General features: G+C 37.9%; 2 protein-coding genes across 2 annotated transcripts; one reads left to right on the top strand and one right to left on the bottom strand.

Moving 5' to 3' along the window:
* Positions 1-9,245: 9,245 nt before the first annotated feature.
* LOC138908553 (uncharacterized) lies at positions 9,246-10,049 on the bottom strand. Its single transcript, XM_070199231.1, has one exon. The coding sequence runs from the start codon at positions 10,047-10,049 to the stop codon at positions 9,246-9,248; it is 804 nt and encodes a 267-aa protein (XP_070055332.1).
* Positions 10,050-15,332: 5,283 nt separating this feature from the next.
* Positions 15,333-17,792, top strand: LOC104109075 (tubulin beta-5 chain-like). Its single transcript, XM_009618300.4, has 3 exons — positions 15,333-15,805; positions 16,225-16,494; positions 16,872-17,792. Exons 1-3 carry the CDS (start codon positions 15,412-15,414, stop codon positions 17,537-17,539), a joined length of 1,332 nt encoding a protein of 443 aa, XP_009616595.1. The 5' UTR covers positions 15,333-15,411; the 3' UTR covers positions 17,540-17,792.
* Positions 17,793-18,472: the final 680 nt, after the last annotated feature.

The following is an 18,472-nucleotide window of genomic DNA, read 5'->3' as shown; positions in this document are numbered from 1 at the left end:
GACCATCGGTTCATCATGTTCTAATCTCGACTAATTACACGTAGGGCAAACTCGAATTTGACCGTATACACCAACATTTTCATGACTCAATTTTCTTCAAGAATTTAATTATTCTTCTAAAATTCACACAAACCCAAAGGAACTAATGTGTTGCTTTACTTTTTTACGCAAAAAATAATGTTAAAATTTGTGCTCCATAACTAAAAAAATACTCTTTTTTTTGGTTGAAAAAGAAAGTGCTATTTTCCATGAAAATAAAGTACTCAATTTGTTGAAATGAAAGAAAATATCTTTTCTACATCATGAAAAGAAAATATTCTTTTTGTCGCAATAAAAGAAAATACTCTTTTACTATATCAGTTTGTTGAAATGAAAGAAAATATTTTTTCTACATCATAAAAAAGAAAGTACTTTTTTGGTTAAAATAATATATTTTTATATCGTGAAAAGAAAATACTCATTTGTTGAAATGAAACAAAAATATTTTATCTATAACATGAAAAGAAAAGTACTATTAATAATATTTCTATTTAGGGTGAGGGTGGGGTGATTTGGGGTTGGGGTAGGTGGAGTTGGGGTGGGTTGGTAGAGGTTGGTGGGGATGGGGAAAGTTTAAAAAATATTTTCCCCTTCTCTTGATAGGGAAAATATTTTTCTCCAGTTGAAGGAAAATAAATTCATGAGAAAAATATTTTTAAAAATATTTAAACCAACCAAACATGGAAAAATTGAAAAATATTTTCCGAAATTTTTTTTCTTTCATACCAAACACACCCTAAGGGTAAAATAAGAAAGTAAGAATTTAATGAACCAGTTGGTTATGGGCTCATTCGAACCGCCATTTTCAAAAATTTCAGATTTGAGTAAAAGTTTTACTAAAATTTCAGATATATACTTGATTAATAATGAAAAATTTCAGATATATAACAATAATTTTTAGAAACAAAAATCCAAAACAATAATAAGATTTTTTTTATATTACTATAGATTATCCGGAAAAAAAATTAACTTGGAATTTACCAAGCTATAACGATTCAAAATTTTAATTTGGGAAATATGGGGCAATAACATACAAATTTATCCAACAAACTTTTATCTTGAGATATTTGCGATACCAACGGCAAATACTTCATCAATCTCAATATAAAATCAACCTCATGGGTAAAACTGTCATGAGATGGAAGATGGATCTTTAAAGGCAAAATACATCGACAGACCTTAAAATTGTCTTCACTTTTCACTTAAACACTTCATATTAAGTATATATATGTTCCATTTGAACACTTTATCCAGACTTTTATTGTGTCATTTAGACAAAAAAAGCTAACATGTCATGGTAAGTATTTCTCACATTTTTTATGCGCACGAAATGATTCGAAAAACAAATTCTTCATACTTCTTGCCGGAAAATAAATAACTTTTGCCAGAAAAATGTTACTCGGCAATTCAAAAGGAGGCAGAGATTAGGAAAAAGGTGCACTGTCCCATACCATTTCATGTTTCAAGGTCATTGAGCTTCATGTCATCAACGATTCAGCCTCAAATGTGTTCCAGATTCAATCCTCCATCAAAATAAAATAATACCCACTTTGTAAGTATTCAAAAAACATAAATCTTGTAAGTATTCAAAAAACATAAATCTGAATTAACCCAACTCCTTTGACGGTTGACAATGGTGCTTCATTTCTAAACAACTTAATATACAATCAAAACACCTCAAACTGCACGAGTAAGTTCATATTGATGTTAAAAGCAAATCACAATATTCATTTAGCCAAAATATCAACAAATCGAGGGTTTCAAATTTTGATCCTAGTTTCAAATTCTTCCAATTTTCAATGGTAAATCTCCAGATTAAGTCACGATTTCGCCGTCATCATTTTTATCGGTGCATTGTTATCACTTTCGATGGAACGGCGGCGGCATCCACTTTTATGGGCCAAGCTTCATCATCAAGAGGTGGGGTTCGAAAGGGGCGCAATTCGCAGAGGTTGCCGGTGGAACGACGACAGAATGCGCGGTTGTTTATTTTTATTGCCCATGTGGGCTCATGAACCTCCTTGTGCTAAATAAGTATAATTTGTCGGCGGTAATTTGCTTGAAATTGCCAACATCAGCTGATGAAAAAAGGACTTTTGGTGTGATGTGAAGAATGGAGCTTTCTTGTAATTTTTTTTTCTTTTTTTAGATGTTTCTTTTTCATTTATTTTTTTAAAGTTAAATCCACGTGTTCTCATTTTATTCGTCACTTTGGCGTATGAATTGCACGCATATTTTATGTTTGGTTGCCTATCAATTTATGTGTCTAAATGACACAGTAAAATTTGGTCAAAGTGTTAAAATGAATCAGACTTGAGATGGAGTGTTTAAGTGAAAAAAAGTGTGAATAACTTTAAGGGGTTGTTAGTGTATTTTGCCATCTTTAAAAGTAGAGGGAGAGTGAGGTAAGATCAAGTTAATTGACCAAAAAATAGAAGGATTAACCTAAATAGTTGCTCATCGTAAGCTAAAAATAATCGACGGATATATAATATATGTATAACCCATATAATAATATGTGTATAACTATAAACAATTAGTGTATAACTTATGTACTATATCGGCTAGAAAAATAAACAATAAAATTTTACGGTTATATTGTAAAGCTCCCAAAAAATATTCCTAAGAGCTTGGTTTACAGACAAGCAGACACAGCAACTTGGGACCTCACTTCTCAATGGTCTTGTTCCAATTTTGGGGGTGAAATTAAAATCTAGCCAGTTTTACAAATGATAATTGAAAAATAGCCACACTTTTAAAAGTAATCGAAATTTAGCCATTTTTAAAACACTGTTCAAAATCCAAAAAATATTCCAGCATAATATACTGGAGTTCTAGTATAATATACCGGACTTCCAACATAATATACTGGTATCACAACTCGAAATTTCCACCTTCAGGAACGTGATGGCGCCTAACATTTCAATTGCTAGGCAAGCCAACGTTAAAATAATCTTAACTATTTTTAAGAAAATTAAATTAAATAGAAGTCAATTACTGAAATAAAGTGCGGAAGACCAAAACTACTGAATCATCACAATACATCCTCGAATCTGGTGTCACAAGTGCACGAGCTACTAGAATAATACAAATAAAGGTACGAATAAAATTCAAGATGTTTGAAAGATAATACACAACTAAGATAAGATAGAAGGAGTCTTAAGAACTACGAACGTTGTGCAGTTATACCTCAAGTCTCCTCTGAGTAGCTGAATCCGAGCACGTCTATGGTATGGCACTGGGACCAACTCCAAAATCTGCACAAGAAGTGCAGAGTGTAGTATGAGTACAACCGACCCCATGTACTCTGTAAGTGTCGAGCCTAACCTCGATGAATTAATGACAAAGCTATGATAAGACATGTACGTAAACAACATGTACAAGTATATATAAATACGAAGCAACAATAATACAATAAATAATAATTTATAAATTGAGAGGGGACATGCAAAAGGGAATGATATAATAATTTCAGCAGGAGAAGTATCACTTAGCAGCCAATTAATTCATCAACAATAAAATGAGCAACTGATAATATGAAAATGGCACGGCACCACTCTTCATGCTTTTACTCTCATTCCTCCCATAAACTGATAAATAATAATAATAATAATAATAATAATAATAATAATAATAATAATAATAATAATAATAATAATAATAATAATAATAATAATTGGCATGGCATCACCTTTCGTGCTTTAACTCTCTTTTGGCACGACATCAACCTTCGTGCTTTTACACTCAAAAATGACACAGCAACACCCTTCGTGCTTTTACACTCTTTCTCATCATGACAATGATAATATAAATAATAAAAATGGCACTGCATCACCCTTCATGCTTTTACACTCTTTCTCACCATATTCAACAATAATTAAATCAATAAAGATTTCATGAATAATGGTCAAATAATCAATAATAAACTTAAACAGGAATATCTTAATTAAATAAGCAATTATTCAAAAAAAAAAAAATTTCTCCAGCATGCTTTGACCCAACCACAACGCATAAGTACTTATCACCTCACATATACGTTGTACCCGCACATTAAATCACGTAGCAAATAGACAAATAAATCCTACTCCCTTAAGTCAAGGTTAACCACGACACTTACCTCGCTTTGCAACCAAATTCAAGATTCCAATAAACCTTGGCCTCATGAATTCGTGTCTGAAATCCTCAAATCTAGTCATAAACAATTCAATATACTCAATACAAATCGTAGGAATTAATTCCATATGAATTTATTAATTTTTCGAATTAAAATCCGAAATTCATCTCAAAAATTGACAGTGGGGCTCACGTCTCGAATCTCGAAAAACTTATGAAATTCGAACAACCATTCCGAGATGAGTTTAACCATACAAAAATTACCAAATTCCGATGGAAAATGGACCTTCAAATCTTAAATTTTCGTTTTTGAAAAGTTTTACAAAAATTCAAATTTCTTCCATCTAAATACGAAATAAATTATAAATATATACATGAATTTATGAAATATAATCACTTTTAGTTATAGAATACTTATCCAATTCAAAGTCGTGAAAAATCCCTTCAAATCACCGAGAAACCGAAGTTTTAACACCCAAATGATATGAAGTAAAATGGCCATTTTCGACCCCTTAATGTTCTGCCCAGTCTCGCATTTGCGAGAAAAAATGTCGCATCTGCGGCCTCGCATTTGCGAGACAAGGGCCGCATTTGCGAAGGCAAGCAGCCAAGCGAGTGCTGCACCTTTGCAAGGAGTGTCGCACCTGCGACATCGCAGAAGCGACGAACTGACTGCAGAAGCAGTCTTCTACCGCAGAAGCGGTCCTCTCTTCGCAGAAGCGAATGCTCATTTGCGCAACAGTATTTCGCAGAAGCGAAGTTTCATTTCGGTGCTCAAGTCGCAGAAGCGACAAATTCCATGCAAAAGCGAGTTCGCACCTGCGCTCCAAGCATCGCAGGTGTGACGCACCAGAACCAGAACTGGCAGTTTTTGCAAAAATGATCTAAAACATGTCCAAAACTCACCCAAGCCATTCGGGACCTCGTCCAATTATACCAATCAGTCCCGTAACATAATACTAACTTACTCGGGGTCTCAAATCACATCAAACAATATCGAAATTATAATTCACACCTCGATTCGAACTTTGACTTTTCAAATCCTTTTTATTTACAAAACTCATGCCGAAATGTATTAAATGAATCCGGAATGACTTCAAATTTGGCACACAAGTCATAAATGACATAACAGGGCTATTTCAAATTTTCAGAATCTCAATCCGAGTCCGATATCAATAAAGTCAACTCTGCGGTCAAACTTTGGAAATCTTTAGCCTTTAAATTTTTAGTTTATGTTAAATGGTCATAACTTGATCTAGGGACCTTCAAATTAAATTCCGAATATATGCCCAAGTCCCAAATCACGATACAGATCTACTGAAATTTTAAAGCTCTATTTTATATTTTAATTTATTTTTCACATAAAAAGTTTTTGGAAAATTATACGAACTGCGCACGCAAGTCGAGGAGTGATGAATAGTGATTTTTGAGGTCTTATAACACAGAAATGAATGTTTAAATTAAAGATGACATTTTGACTCATCACATTCTCCACCCCTAAAATAAATGTTCGTCCTCGAACGGAATTAGAAAAAAGTACCTGGGTTGGTAAAAAGGTGTGGATATCTACTCTGCATGTCCGACTCGGACTCCCAGGTAGATACTTCTACCGGCTGACATCTCTATTATACTCGAACTGATGGATAACTCTTAGACCTCAGTTGTCGGACCTTCCGGGCTAGAATAGCTACCGGCTCCTCCTCATAAGTCAAATCCTTGTCTAATTGGAGTGAGCTGAAATCTAACATATGGGACGGATCACCATGATATTTCTGGAGCATAGACACATGGAACACCGGATGAACCGCTAATAAACTAGGTGGTAATGCAAGCATGTAGGCTACTTCGCCCACCCTTTCAAGAATTCTGAAGGGTCCTATATACCTAGGGCTCAACTTGCCCTTCTTTCTGAACCTCATTACACCTTTCATAGGTGAAACCCGGAGCAATACTATTTCTCCAACCATGAATGCAATATCACAAACTTTACGGTCGGCATAACGCTTTTTCCTAGACTGAGCTGTGCGAAGTCGATCCTGGATAATTTTGACCTTATCCAAGGCATCCTGTACCAAATCGGTACCCAATAACCGAGCCTCTACCGGTTCAAATCAGTCAACTGGCGAACGACACCGCCTTCCGTATACTGCCTCATATGGAGCCATCTGAATGCTTGACTAGTATCTATTATTATAGGCAAACTCCGCAAGTGGTAAGAACTGATCCCAAGAACCTCCAAAGTCTATAACACAAGCGCGAAGAATATCTTCCATTATCTAAATAATGCGCTCTGATTGTCCGTCTGTATGTGGATGAAATATTATACTCAACTCAACCCGCGTGCCTAATTCATGCTGTACAGCCCTCCAGAAGTGTGAGGTAAACTGCGTACCTCGATCTGAAATAATAGACACGGGCACATTGTGAAGGCGGATAATCTCACAAATATAAATTTCAGCTAACCATTCTGAAGAATAAGTAACTGCCACTGGAACGAAATGTGCTGACTTGGTCAACCTGTCCATAATAACCCATACTGCGTCAAACTTTCTCTGAGTCCGTGGGAGTCCAACAACAAAATCCATAGTGATACGCTCCCACTTCCACTCAGGAATTTCTAACTTCTGAAGCAAACCACCAGGTCTCTGATGCTCGTACTTGATTTGTTGACAATTTAGATATCGAGCTACATATGTAACTATATCCTTCTTCATTCTCCTCCACCAATAATGTCGCCATAAATCTTGATACATTTCGCACCTGGATGAATAGAATACCTGGAACTGTGTGCCTTCTCTAGAATTAATTCATGAAGCCCATCCGCATTAGGCACACAGATACAATCCTACATCCGTAGAACACCATCTTCCCTTACAACAACCTGTTTGGCACCACCGTGCCGTACTGTGTTCTTAAGGACAAGCAAATGAGGATCATCATAATGTCGCTCTCTAATACGCTCATATAAAGAAGACCGAGCGACTGTGCAAGCTAGAACCCGATTGGGTTCTGAAACACCTAACCTCACGAACTGATTAGCCAATGTCTGAACATATGCAGCTAACGGTCTCTTACCAACCGGAATATGCGCAAGACTTCCCATACTTACAGGCTTTCTACTCAAAGAATCGGCCACCACATTTGCCTTTAAGGGGTGATACAAAATGGTGATATCATAGTCTTTCAACAACTCCAACCATCTTCTCTGCCTCAAATTGATATCTTTTTGCCTAAACAGATACGGTAGGCTACGATGATCAGTGAATACCTCACACAAGACACCGTAAAAGTAATGCCTCCAAATCTTTAATGCATGGACAATGGCTGCCAATTCTAAGTCATAGACACGATAATTCTTCTCGTGAATTTTCAACTGCCGTGACGCATATGCAATCACCCTGCTATCTTGCATCAATATTGCACCAAGCCCAGTACGAGATGCATCACAATATACCATATAAGATCCTGAACCTGTGGGTAATACCAACACTGGCGCTGTAGTCAAAGCGGTCTTAAGCTTCTGAAAGCTCAACTCACACTCATTTGACCATCTGAATGGGCACCCTTCTGGGTCAATTTGGTCAGTGGGGATGCTATTGATGAAAACCCCTCCACAAACCTGCGATAATAACATGCCAAAACTAGGAAACTCTGAATCTCTGTAGCTGAAGTAGGTCTAAGCCAATTCTGAACTACCTCAATCTTCTTAGGATCCACTTTTATGCCTTCAGCCGATACTACATGCCCCAAAAAGGCAACTGAGTCTAATTAAAATTCACATTTTGAAAATTTGGCATATAATTGATTATTCTTCAAAGTCTGAAGCACAATCCGAAGATGTTGCTCATGCTCCTCTCGACTGCTAGAGTAAATCAAGATATCATCAATGAATACAACCACAAAAGAATCCAAATAGGGTTTGAACACCCGATTCATCAAATCCATAAATGTTGCTGGGGCATTTGTCAACCCAAATGACATCACTAGGAATTCGTAATGTCCATACCGAGTCAGAAAGGCTATCTTAGGGACATTGGATACCTTAATCTTCAACTGATGGTAACCAGACCTCAAATCAATCTTTGAAAACACCTTGGCACCCTGAAGCTGATAGAATAAGTCATCAATTCTTGGCAACGGATACTTGTTCTTGATAGTGACCTTGTTCAACTGTCGATAATCTATACACATCCGCATTGAACCATCTTTCTTCTTTACAAATAATACTGGTGCACCCCAGGGCGAGACACCAGCTTAATAAATCCCTGATCAATCAAGTCTTGTAACAACTCCTTCAATTCTTTCAACTCCGGCGGGGCCATACGGTATGGTGGAATAGAAATAGGCAGAGTGTCCGGAGTTAAATCAATACATAAGTCAATATTTCTGTCGGGTGGCATTCCCGGTAGATCTGCAGGAAATACATCTGGAAATTCAAGGACAACTGGAACTGAATCCATAGAAGGAACTTCCGCGCTGGGATCTCGAATATAAGCCAAATAAGCTAGACACCCCTTCTCGACCATACGCCGAGCTTTCACAAAAGAGATAACCTTGCCGATAGAATGGCCAAGAGTCCCTTTCCACTCTAGTCTAGGTAACCTCGGCATGGCTAAGGTCACCGTTTTGGCGTGACAATCTAATATACCATGTTAAGGTGACTGCCAATCCATATCCAAGATGACATCAAAATCTACCATGTCAAGTAGTAGAAGATCCACGCTAGTCTCGAGACTCCCAATAGTAACCACATGAACGATATACATGATCTATCGCAACAGAATCTCCCACCGGTGTGGACACACACAGAAGCACTCAGAGAATCACGAGGCACAACCATATATGAAGCAAAATAGGAGGACACATAGGAATAAGTAGATCCTGGATCAAACAGAATTGAAGCATCTCTATGGCAAACTGGAACAATACATGTGATCACTACATCGGATGACTCGGCCTCAGGCCTAGCTGGAAAAGCATAAAATCGGGGTTGGGTCCCACCACTCTGAACCGCATCCCTGGGATGGCCTCTAACTGGCTGGCCTCTACCTTTAACGGCTTGACCTCCACCTCTAGTTGTCTGACCCCTGAACCTAGCTGGTTGGGCGGGTGGCGGAACAGGTGGTGCAGGAATCATAGCACGGGAACCCTGCTGCTGTGAACTGCCCGATGGCCGATGCCCGAGGGAAAAATCTAGTAATGTGTCTCAGATCACCACAAGTATAACAAGTCTTCGGTTGTTGTGACTGTTGACCCTTGAACTGGCCATGGCGACCTGGATAACCACTTTGATCACCCCGGATCGGAGGTGCATTAATAGGAACTGGTGGTGCACTGTAAGCTAGCTGGTCAGAATGAGACATGTAATGGCCGTGACCACCTGAAGCACTGTGGGATGCCTGGAGCGCTGAATGAAACGGCCTGGGAGGATGGACTCTACCAAAATTACCCCTGCCTCCAGACGAGGAACCACTGAACCTACCGAACTGATGAGGCTTCTTATCATACCCCTGCCCTCTCTCTTGTGCAAGAACCATCTCGATCCTCCTCGCAACATTAGCAGCCGCCTGAAAGGAAATATCACTTCCGGTATCCTTAGCCATCTGAAGCCTGATAGGGTGAGTGGGTTCCTTAATAAACCTCCTCACTCTCTCTCCCTCAGTAGGTAGTAAAAGGAGAGTATGGCGGGCTAAATCCATAAAACGGGTCTCGTACTGAGTAACAGTCATACTGCCCTGCTGTAGACGCTCAAATTGCATGCGGTAATCCTCTCTCAATGTGATAGGGAGGAACTTCTCTAGAAAAAGCCGTGAGAACTGCTCCCAGGTCAATGTAGGCGATACAACTACTCTGGTCAATGTATAATCTCTCCACCACTTCTTGGCGGAACCCGTCATCTGAAATGCAGCAAAGTCGACCCCATTGGTCTCAATTATACCTATGTTCCGCAATACTTAATGGCAGTGGTCAAGATAATCCGGTGGGTCCTCAGAAGGTGTACCACTGAAGTGAACTAGAAAGAGCTTAGAAAACTTGTCCAACCTCAATAAATCCTCAGAAGACATGGCGGGCCTATCACCGGCCTGCACCGCAATAACTGGCTGAACTACCCCAACTGGCGGGGCTGCTAGAGCTTGATACTTGGGGAGCCATCTGCTCCAGAGCGGTAGTAGTGGGAGTTTGTGCTCCTCCCCCAGCCTGTGAGACGGCTGGTGCCACTGGAAATGTACCATTCTGGGCCACACACTCCATAAAGCTCACCAAACGGACTAGAGCGTCCTGAAGTACTGGAGTAGCTATGAATCCTTCTGGGACCTGGACTGGTATAACATATACGGGCTGAGCTGGAACCTCTGCTTTCAAATCCACCTGAGGTTCTACAACAGGTGCTGCTGCTCGAGCTCTAGACTGAGCTTTACCTCTTACTCCGCCTCGACCTCTAGTGCGACCTCGGCCTCAACCTCTACCCCTGGTCATAGTTGCCACCGGGGGCTCTGGTCCCTATCCATCGGTAGATGTATTACGTGTTCTTACCATTTGTGAGAGAATAAGAATAGAAGGATTCAATCATTGATGATAGAATAAGATCACATGACAGAATAAGGAAGAAGTGATATTGTTTCTAAACTTGATAGCCTCTGAAAGATAAGTACATACGTCTCTGTACCGATCCTTCAGACTCTACTAAGCTTGCTCGTAACTCGTGAGACCTAAGTAATCTAGTGTTTTGATACCAACAGTCACAACCCGAAATTTTTACCTTCAGGACCGTGATGGCGCCTAACATTTCTCTTGCTAGGCAAGCCAACTTTAAAATAATCTTAACTATTTTTAAGCAAATTAAATTAAATAGAAGTCAATTACTGAAATAAAGTGCGGAAGACCATAACTACCGAATCATCACAATACATCCCCGAATCTGGTGTCACAGGTGCACGAGCTATTAGAATAATACAAATAAAGGTCTGAATAAAATTTAAGTTGTTTGAAAGATAATACACAACTAAGATAAGATAGAAGGGGACTTCGGAACTGCGAACATTGTGCAGTTATACCTCAAGTCTCCTCTGAGTAGCTGAATCCAAGCACGACTATGGTATGCCGCTGGGACCAACTCTAAAATCTGCACAAGAAGTGCAGAGTATACTATGAGTACAACCGATCCCATGTACTCCGCAAGTGTCGAGCCTAACCTCGACGAAATAGTAACGAGACTATGACAAGACACGTACGTATACAACCTGTACAAGTATATACAAATACAAAGCAACAATAATACAATAAATAATAATTTATAAATTAGGAGGGGGCATGCGAAGGGGAATGATATAATAATTTCAGCAGGAGAAGTATCACTTATTAGCCAATTAATTCATCAACAATAAAATGAGCAACTGACAATATGAAAATGGCACGGCACCACCCTTCGTGCTTTTACTCTCATTCCTCCCATAAATTGATAAATAAATAATAATAATAATTGGCACGGCATTACCCTTCTTGCTTTAACACTTTTTTGGCACAACATCACCCTTCGTGCTTTTACACTCAAAAATGATACGGCAACACCCTTCGTGCTTTTATACTCTTTCTCACTATGACAATGATAATATAAATAATAAAAATGGTACGGCATCACCCTTAGCGCTTTTACACTCTTTCTCACTGTATTCAACAATAATTAAATCAATACAAATTTCATGAATAATAGTCAAATAATCAATAATAAACTTAAACAAGAATATCTTAATTAAATAAGCAATTATTCAAAATGAAATAAATTCCTCCAGCATGCTTTGACCCAACCACAACGCACAAGTATTCGTCACCTCACATATACGTTGTATCCGCACATTAAATCACGTAGCAAATAGACAAATAAATCCTACTCCATCAAGTCAAGGTTAATCACGACACTTACCGCGCTTTGCAACCAAATTTAAGATTCCAATAAACTTTTGCCTCGCGAATTCGTGTCCAAAATATTCAAATCTAGTCATAAACAATTCAATATACTCAATATAAATTGTAAAAATTAATTCCATATGAATTTACTAATTTTTCGGATTAAAGTCCGAAATTCATCTCAAAAATCGATAGTGGGGTCCACTTCTCGAATCTCGGAAAAAAATTATGAAATTCAAAAACCCGTTCCGAGACGAGTCCAACCATACAAAAATTACCAAATTCCGATGTCAAATGGACCTTCAAATCTTAATTTTTTATTTTTGAAAAGTTTTACAAAAATTCCAATTTCTTCCATCTAAATCCGAAATAAATGATGAATATAGACATGGATTTATGAAATATAATTACTTTTAGTAATAGAACACTTACCCAATTCAAAGTCGTGAAAAATCCCTTCAAATCACCCAGAAATCGAAGTTTCAACACCCAAACGAAATGAAGAAAAATGGCCATTTTCGACCCCTTAATGCTCTGCCCAGTCTCGCATTTGCGAGAAAAAATGTCGCATTTGAGGCCTCATATTTGCGAAACAAGGGTCGCATTTGCGAAGCCAAGCAGCCAGGCGAGTACCGCACCTGCTCAAGGAGTGTCGCACCTGCGACATCGCAGAGGCGACGAACTGATTGCAGAAGCAGTCTTCTACCACATAAGCGGTCCTCTCTTCGCAGAAGCGAATGCGCATTTGTGCAACAGTACTCCGCAGAAGCGTACTTTCATATCGATGCTCAAGTTGCAGAAGCGACAAATTCCATGCTGAAGCGGGTTCGCACCTGCGCTCCAAGCTTCGCAGGTGTGACGCACCAGAACCAGAACTAGCAGTTTTTGCAGAAATGATCTGAAACATGTCCAAACTCACCCGAGCCACTCGGGACCTCGTCCAATTATACCAACCAGGCCCGTAACATAATTCGGACTTACTCAGGGTCTCAAATCACATCAAACAACATCGAAATTATAATTCACACCTCGATTCGAACTTTGAGTTTACAAATCCTTTCCATTTACAAAACTCGTGCTGAAATGTATTAGATGAATCCGGAATGACTTCAAATTTGGCACACAAGTCATAAATAACATAACAGAGCTATTTTAAAATTTCAGAATCTCAATCCGAGTCTGATATCAATAAAGTCAACTCAGCGGTCAAACTTTGAAAATTTTCAGCCTTTAAATTTCTAGTTTCTGTTAAATGGCCATAACTTGAGCTAGGGGCCTCCAAATTAAATTTCGGTATATGCCCAAGTCCCAAATCACAATATGGACCTACCGAAACTGTCAAAATACTGATCCGGGTCTGTTTGCTCAAAGTATTGATCAAAGTCAACTCAGTTGAATTTCAATGCTCTATTTCACATTTTAATCCATTTTTCACATTAAAACATTCCGAAAAATTATACGGACTACACACGCAAGTCGAGGAGTGATGAATAGTGCTTTTCAAGGTCTTATAATGCAGAAATGAATGTTTAAATTAAAGATGGCATTTTGGGTCATCACAACTGGATTTCCAGCATAATATACTGGACTTCCAGTATAGTATACTGGACTTCCAGCATAATATACTGGAGTTTCATTATAATATATTGGTCCAGCATAATATGCTGGAAGTTCATACACAGGTGCTCCAATCTCCAGTATATTATGCTGGAACTTTCCGTGTGTTGGAGTTACAGCATAATATGCTGGAAGTTCATACACAGGTGCAACAATCTCCAGTAAAATAGTGGCTATTTTTCAATGACTTTGCAAACGCTTGCTATTTTTCAATTACCAATCCAAAAATTAGCTAGCTCGTGTTATTTTGACCAATTTTTGTGAATTGAACGCACGACCCAGTCCAGCTAGCTAGATGCTTCATCATTTTGCACAGAGAACACATCAGAGAAGGCTTTCGCAGATGAAATAGTTGTTTAAGTTGGGCCAGCAAACTCTCAGGCCCGGAAAGATTCATTATTTATTTTGCTTAGTCGGTATGCATAGATTATATACGGTTATACGTATCATATTTGAACTGTATATATATTATATATTTGCTGTTTATTTTTATTTGAAGTGGTTGGTTAGGGGTCTAATTGGGTTAATTCTCCAAACGTGGCATTAAGGGGTCGTTTCATTCACTTACAAGCAAGAATAGTTCATGCGGTGATTAATAATGACGAGATCGTTATGTAGTAATTAATAACAAAATAGTTATATACGAATTACTTAATTTTAAAAAAAAAATTGTCCTGCTAATATATATATATATATTTCACATTCTATCATGTGTACATAAATTCCCTTATTACTTAATATGAGTATTCTTATTTCACATTTTATCCTCATTTATCGTGTTCCTCCAAATGAAATGAGAATCACTAGTTAAGTTATCCGCGCTTCGCGCGGTCACGAGAGAAAATAATAAATATACAGAAATAAACTAGGAAAAGACTTCTCCGACAAAAATAAATAAAGGAACTCACAGGTCACTAAAACCAAATTACCCAAGTAATTAATTCGTTAAGCAAAAAACCTTGCTTTGCTGCTGCAATATTACCCTCATGGATCAACTGGCTCATTCATTGAGCAATGGATTTTTTATTTTTTGGGGGGGCTGCGGATGACAAAGAATATTACCTAAATAGAGTTCCAAGAATAGAGTTAAAGAGTCAGTTTCAATTAATGATAAAAGAATGAAGCTGCATATCAACTTTACCTAATATTTGACATAATTAAATCACCCAAAACAAATAAATTAAAGTTTCATTTCAGAAATATAAAGAAGTTGACTAAAATTAACATTTCATAAGGACGGCACATCTTTAAGAGAGTCACAATTGGCAAATTTTGCTCGCGAGAGGCCACCCACAAAATATCCATTAGCTATATTTCAACAGGACGGACACTTTTAAACCGTTGGATCAAACCTACGGAAATATAATCCTCACTCTCTATCTTCAGTTTTAAGCTATATACACAGTTAATGTAAGGAACTTTTATATTATAATGTCACTGTTGTAGAAGATAGTTTTTCTTATTTTCAAAATTACAAATCGCACGTTTGAAGGAGTCTTACCTGTAGATACTTTTTAGTTGACCTGATAATGTAAAAAAATTCTTGCACTAACGTCTAACGGTGTATGTAACTTAAACTGTTATCTAACTCCAGCCCAGTACTATTTCACATCATCATTACTTGTATATAAACCTTACAAATCCTCAGCAATCAACTCAAGCCCTTGGGAGAGTTACTAAAAAGAGTTGGAAAAAAAACTTGTACTAAAAGTTTCTTAGCCAAAAAAATCTTGAAAAATGCGTGAGATTCTTCATATTCAAGCAGGACAATGTGGGAATCAAATTGGATCAAAATTCTGGGAAGTAGTATGTGATGAACATGGGATTGATCCTATTGGAAAATACTGTGGGGATTCTGATTTACAGCTTGAAAGAGTGAATGTATATTATAATGAAACTGGAAATGGGCGTTATGTGCCACGGGCTGTGCTCATGGACCTTGAACCTGGCACTATGGACAGCATTAAAACTGGTCCTTATGGTCACATTTTTCGCCCCGACAACTATGTTTTCGGACAGTCTGGTGCTGGAAATAATTGGGCTAAAGGCCATTACACTGAGGGTGCTGAACTTATTGACTCTGTTCTTGATGTTGTCCGAAAAGAAGTTGAAAACTCCGACTGCTTACAAGGTTAGTACTATTACTGTATTTTAACATGTGATAACAGGTTAGTTAGTAATTAATGCTTATCATTAAGAATTAATTGTAATTATCTAATATATGACCTGATTGTCGGTAAAACGCCCGGAACTAGTTTTTAGCCTGAAAAAAAAAAGTGTGTTAGACGAATTTTTCGTGCAAGTTGGACGGATAAAGTCTGTGGAACCAGCCACTAATGCTTGCATTAGGTTAGACTGTCTACGTCATACCCCTTGGGGTGCGGTCCTTTCTCTGACCCTGCGTGAATACGGGATGCTTTGTACACCGAGCAGCCCTTTTTGGTTTTTTGGACGGATAAACCATTTATTAAACTTAGTTGATAAAAAAACCAGGTAGCTGTTTTAGAGGAATATGTTATTTGTATCTCAAAGCAAAATATGTGAATACAGGATTTCAGGTGTGTCATTCTCTTGGGGGAGGGACAGGATCAGGAATGGGGACACTGTTGATATCAAAGATCAGGGAAGAGTATCCAGATAGAATGATGCTTACTTTCTCTGTATTCCCATCTCCAAAAGTTTCAGACACTGTAGTGGAGCCTTATAATGCAACACTTTCAGTTCATCAACTGGTGGAAAATGCTGATGAGTGTATGGTTCTTGACAATGAAGCTCTCTATGACATCTGCTTCAGGACTCTCAAACTCTCCACTCCAAGTTGTAAGTATTAATACATAAAATAAATCAAGCAGTTATAATTATTCTTTTTTCTAATAGCTTATGTTTTTAGATTATGTTATCACAATTCTACATTTATCAAAGCAGGCAGAGGTCTTGGGTTCAAATTTTGTAGCCACCCAAAAAACAAAAAATATTCCATGTGTTTGGCATGTGTTTCGTCACGAAAGGATCAGGCTTAGACGTGAGGGGTGTGTGTTGAGACATAATATAGGAAAATTTTGCTCTCTCTAACCGTTTAATCTTTAAGATGAGGCGGTAAAAACTGAGAAAAGGCCTAATTAGTTTATAAGCGTGATCAATCTTTAGTCATAATTCGATTCAAGATCTAATATATCTGCTTTGTTGTTGTCAATCAGTTGGAGACCTGAATCATCTCATCTCAGCAACAATGAGTGGGGTGACTTGTTGCCTGCGTTTCCCCGGCCAGCTGAATTCTGATCTTCGAAAACTAGCTGTGAACCTAATTCCTTTCCCGCGACTTCACTTTTTCATGGTGGGATTTGCGCCTCTAACATCAAGAGGATCTCAGCAATATCGAGCACTTACAGTCCCTGAACTGACACAACAAATGTGGGATTCAAAGAACATGATGTGTGCTGCTGATCCTCGACACGGTCGTTACCTCACAGCCTCAGCATTGTTTAGAGGCAAAATGAGCACAAAAGAAGTAGATGAACAAATGATGAATGTGCAAAACAAGAACTCTTCATATTTTGTGGAATGGATTCCAAATAATGTTAAGTCCAGTGTTTGTGACATACCACCTAAAGGGCTTTCGATGTCTTCGACGTTTGTTGGGAATTCAACTTCAATTCAAGAAATGTTTAGGAGAGTGAGTGAGCAGTTTACTGTTATGTTTAGGAGAAAGGCTTTCTTGCATTGGTACACTGGAGAAGGAATGGATGAAATGGAATTTACTGAAGCAGAGAGCAATATGAATGATCTTGTGGCAGAATATCAGCAGTACCAAGATGCAACGGTTGAAGAAAATAGTGATTATGAAGATGAAGCTGCAGAAGATTAAAGGTGTTCGATAAATTTGCTATTACGTGTGTTACTTGCTGCAATGAACCTCCATTAGATTTATGTTCCTCAGCCATATTTGTACTGCGTTTATCTTTTATGTAATACTTACTGTTTTCTGCAAAATTTTCTTTGTGATGCTCAGCCTAGCATGTTGTATCATGTCCTGAGGTATACCACTACTCATTTACAAGGTTAAACGGCAAGAGCATAAAAATCTTCTATTTTCCTGACTTTGTACTCAAAAAAGAAAATCTTTCTATTCCGTTAGTAGAATTTAAATGCAAATTTACGTAACGAATGTTGAAGATACTTCTTATGATTGTGAGATCATGAATCTCACTCGTGGATGTTAACCAAAATTAACAGCAAGATAACTTTCAGTAAAATTTATGTGAAAGTATGATATTAAATTACTTGGGTTCTGGAGAAAATTACCTCGTAACTCAGTACTACAAGTTTTAAATTACTTGGGTTCTGGAGAAAATTACCTCGTAACTCAGTACTACAAGTTTTCAGCATCATAACTTCACCCTGTAGATAGATAAGTACATTCCTTCTATATTTAGCCAAATTATAACTGCAGAGGCTGACCATGGGATTTTCCCAAAACACGCAATATCTAGCTAAATGAGGTTAAACGAAATTCCAATATAGTTTAACCCAAACGGGAAGGGGGAAGCGAATCAGTATGCTAATTCTTCTACCATTTTCCTAATACACATTACGAAGGATCCTTAACAATAAAATTCAAGAGAGACCCTTATACAATGTGCATTCTTCTTCTCATCCAATTAGAATCCTCTTATACGCACAAATTGAACATGACTACTTTAGGAGTAGCATCTATTGGCAAGATTCTGAACTTTAAATTTCAGGAGAAGCTTATAAGTACAATCAATTGGGGCCATTCAGTGCGTTGACACACAGCAGG

Source organism: Nicotiana tomentosiformis, chromosome 3 (assembly GCF_000390325.3).
Source record: "Nicotiana tomentosiformis chromosome 3, ASM39032v3, whole genome shotgun sequence".
Taxonomy (NCBI): Eukaryota; Viridiplantae; Streptophyta; class Magnoliopsida; order Solanales; family Solanaceae; genus Nicotiana; species Nicotiana tomentosiformis.
Note: the sequence above shows the minus strand (reverse complement) of the source record. Positions and strands in the feature narration are given on the sequence as shown.

What these genes read in the sequence shown, in the direction of transcription:
- LOC138908553 (XM_070199231.1), bottom strand. Translation starts at nt 10,049, where the DNA reads ATGACGGGTTCCGCCAAGAAGTGGTGGAGAGATTATACATTGACCAGA.
- LOC104109075 (XM_009618300.4), top strand. Translation starts at nt 15,412, where the DNA reads ATGCGTGAGATTCTTCATATTCAAGCAGGACAATGTGGGAATCAAATT. An exon ending in AAACTCCGACTGCTTACAAG is followed by an intron (nt 15,806 to 16,224) that starts GTTAGTACTATT and finishes ATGTGAATACAG; the next exon opens with GATTTCAGGTGTGTCATTCT. An exon ending in CAAACTCTCCACTCCAAGTT is followed by an intron (nt 16,495 to 16,871) that starts GTAAGTATTAAT and finishes GTTGTCAATCAG; the next exon opens with TTGGAGACCTGAATCATCTC.